This window comes from Odontomachus brunneus, unplaced genomic scaffold (assembly GCF_010583005.1).
Source record: "Odontomachus brunneus isolate Ranch 3 - 2012 unplaced genomic scaffold, Obru_v1 Obru_scaffold_195, whole genome shotgun sequence".
NCBI classification, from domain to species: domain Eukaryota; kingdom Metazoa; phylum Arthropoda; class Insecta; order Hymenoptera; family Formicidae; genus Odontomachus; species Odontomachus brunneus.
In genome coordinates, this window is record NW_022639645.1 from 149,310 (window position 1) to 153,071 (window position 3,762).

The 3,762-nt window shown below is 35.0% G+C and overlaps 1 protein-coding gene across 2 annotated transcripts in view; it reads right to left on the reverse strand.

The window, feature by feature from the left end:
- Nucleotides 1-1,414: 1,414 nt before the first annotated feature.
- Nucleotides 1,415-3,762, reverse strand: part of LOC116851876 (trichohyalin-like) — a 5,547-nt gene continuing 3,199 nt past the window's right edge. For both annotated transcript variants that reach the window (XM_032831745.1, XM_032831746.1), the window contains exons 5-6: nucleotides 3,083-3,762; nucleotides 1,415-2,959 (exon numbers count right to left, since the gene is read on the reverse strand). The exon at nucleotides 3,083-3,762 is cut by the window's right edge and continues 1 nt beyond it. In XM_032831745.1, coding sequence (XP_032687636.1) covers nucleotides 2,917-2,959; nucleotides 3,083-3,762 — 723 coding nt within the window. In that variant the 3' untranslated portion in view covers nucleotides 1,415-2,916. The remainder of the gene's footprint in view (nucleotides 2,960-3,082) is intronic.

Here is a 3,762-nt window from a genome sequence, read left to right on the forward strand (position 1 = left end):
AACACGGATCGGGGAACTGACAGTTCCGGATTCGTGTCCCGGTCTAGTAAATTGCGAAAGCTCACCTTCAATTCCGTCCATAGCATTTGCCATTTTCACCTTATTTCCATCCTGTGACATGTTGTGATGCTCTGTTAAGTTTCTACGACTTCACAGGGTTTCTCTACATGGCATTCATAAGGCATATGTACTTAATTAGTATACACATTATTATGCTGTACATAATGCTTCTAATATAAGTGTTAATATATATATATATATATTATATATATTATTTTATATATATATATATTTTATATATATATACATATATATATATAATTAAAATAAAATACTTCTATCAGCATGATTGATCTCAATAATAAACAATAAATATGCAATATGTTTGTCTAATCGGATTTGCCTTGCTAGATTTGATGGTACAGACATATTGCATTAATAATTAATATTAGAGAGCTTTCTCTGCATGTCATTCATACAACATGAGTAATTAACTAAAATTTATATAACTTTGCTGTACATAGCGCTTATTATATAAACGTTAATATATATAGAGTTAAAATAAAATATTACTCTCAGCTTGAGTGATCTCAATAATAAGCAATAAGTATGCAATATGTTTGTTTAAATATATAACATACTTATTACTTATTATTAAGATCATTCTTGCTGAGAGAAGTATCTTATTTTAACTCTATATATATATTAACATTTATATAAGAAGTGCTATGTACAGCAAAGTAGAATATATTATAAATAAGTACAAAAGTCTTATGAATGCCATGTAAAGAAACCCTATGAAGTCATAGAAATTTAACAGGGTTTCTCTGCATGTCATGAGGCATCTGTACTTAATTAATATACATATTACTATGCTGTACATAGTGTTTATTACAAATATTAATATATATAGAGTTAAAATAAAATACTTGCAGCAGCACGTATGATCTCAACTAATAAATAAATATGTAATATATTTGTCTAATCGGATCTGTTTTGGTAGGTCTAATGGTACAGGCGTATTGCATTAGTAGATATTAGAGAGCTTTTAAAAATTCCTAGGTAACTTAATTGTAATATCTTGGTTATTTGAATAAATACAATTATTTTATCTTTACATAAGTGAGAATAGATAATAGCTTTATATAGCTAGTTTTATAATACTACGTTATCAAAGAAACCCTATGAAGTCGTAGAAATTTAACCGGGCATTACAACATGTTACAGGATGGAAATAAGGTAAAAATGGCAGATGTTTCGGACGGAATTGAAGGAGAGCTTTCGCAATTTACTAGACCAGAACATGGAACGGGGAACTGATAGTGCCGGGTTCGTGTCCCGGTCTAGTAAATTGCGAAAACTCTCCTTCAATTCCGTCCGTAGCATCTGCCATTTTTACCTTATTTCCATCCTGTAACATGTTGTGATGCCCTGTTAAGTTTCTACGACTTCACAGAGTTTCTCGTAATAAACATAGTTTGAGTCGGGTTTATACGTCATCCGCGTTAGTGGTTCTATAGGTTCTCATATTCCCAAGTTTTTCAATTAATTTTTACAAATTTTAACGAATTTTACCTTCTATGACGAATAAGTATTTTTTTATCTATTTATTTATGTATTGTTTCCTGAGAAAAATAATTGTATGAGTCCTTTTTTTTACTTTTATCCATCAATATTTCGTTCTCATGATGAATTGTATGGTATGCCCATGAGGAAGGAGAAGAGAAAATAGACAAGTAGAAAGTTCTCTCCGTACAGAGTTTCTTCCAAAGGTAAACGATATCTAGTTTTTTACGAATGATTTTTCGAAACTTTGCTGTACATAGGCGTTAAGGTAATGAACCGCTGTATTTATTTCGGATAATACTCTCGGCGTTTGTTCGCGATCAACGAAGTCGAAGAGATGCGCTCTCGGCTGTATCATGTATAATCGTATAAGCACTCTAGTTTACTACTGTTGCCAAGCCTAGCGGTTGGTTTAACGATCTCATCTCGAATGTAGCCATGTCTGTAAGCGCTCATAATAATAACGAGCAAGCACGTCGCACAAATCGACGTGGCCAAGATTCAGGGATGAAGAATCTATAGAACGGAGAACGCCAGTGTCGCGAGACGTGTGCATCTTTGATGTCCTTGTTTAAGGTAATGAATACAAAACGATGAATACAAAATTAACTTTACATAAAGTTTAACCTGAATCTCGATCTAAATCAATGTGAATCAGTAAGATGATAATTGATATGCATTGAAATTTAGACTGAATGTAATCCTATCATTTTGTATCTATTATTTTAACCAAGAGCGTACTTCGAAGAAAATCCGCGTCTCCTCGTAGCAATTAGCCGTTCTCCTGAGGCTCGGTTACGTCGAGACATAATCACATCCTTTTTCTATGTAGATTTAAGCTCGATACATGATGTACAAAATTATAACTTTAATAAAGTTAATCTTTTCGTCGATGGATCGATATTTTTCTCAGCTATTGCAGATATTGAAAAGTTACTTTGATTAATATGTCTCTAATTAACATCTCGGAATAGTTATCAGGACCCGCAAGACCTGAGAGATATTGTACAAGCGCAACACGGATTAGTCGTGTGTTTAACATTTAAGGAGCAATAAAAGAAAGATTATTGTAAACAGAGGAAGGTTCCTATCCGAAGAATCATTCCGGCGAATTTTTAACTCTATGACTCAAACTATGTTTATTCGCACAAAATATATATTCTTAGATACACGCTATATCTCTACAGGATATACCAGCTGTACATTAATATACATTCTAAGAACGTTTAGACACATTACACGTATCGCAACATAACATTATAATTCGCGAAATGATAAAGTTAGTAAAAGCAGGTTTGCGAAAGTAGCGGTTGTCGTTGCCGTTTTGGTAGCCAGCTGTTGTTTCCCCTTTTACCACACCATGAAACGTTGCACCTGTTCCACTACGTTGTTCCTAAGAAAAAATAATGTATTTTGCAGATTATATTGACACAAAGCAAAATTGAAAAAATTGTTAGATGTATTTGTTAAACTTTTCTTTTGTCTAAAGATATTTTGTAGCTATTTTAATATCTACCTAAGGAAGGATTTCTTGCCATTATAGAGAGAAAGCCCATAAACGGTGCAAAGAGCGACGACGACAGCTTGTCCAATAAAGTCAGACGTCATAGGGTACTTCAAGAATTCGTCATTCTTCGCCAAATTGGGGACGATCTTCATCCTACTTTCTACATTTCTATCGACGCGTGTGTTTTGCAAATTTCGTTCCCACTTAGCGGATAGTCGTTCGTAGTCTGCGATCTTGGAAAGCATCCTCTCAGCGGACAAGCTACGTGGTTCGCGATTTTGCTCGGGAACACGAGAAACTCTGACGACTTGACGAAGAGAAGTCAGTTTCGATGACGGTCCCTTGATATTCAGACTTGATGATCTCTGACGTAATTGTCTAATAATATCTCTTTTAAGAATATTTCTTAGTCTCAAATTCTCATCAATTCTTCGCTCGGACGACCTTCGCGAGTCGAGAGCAGATCGTTTCTCCAGAATCCTTCCATGAGAAGCTCGCAATTTCAGGTTTCGTTCCAGGTGACGATCTGTCATCCTGGACTCTTCGCGTGATCTGGAGCTCTCCTCGATCCTTCGCGAATCATGAGTAGATCGTTTCTCTAGAGATCTCCCACGAGAAGCTCGCAACTCCAGACTTCGTTCCAGACGACGATCTGCCATCCTGGATCCTTCGCGTAGTCTTGAGCTCTC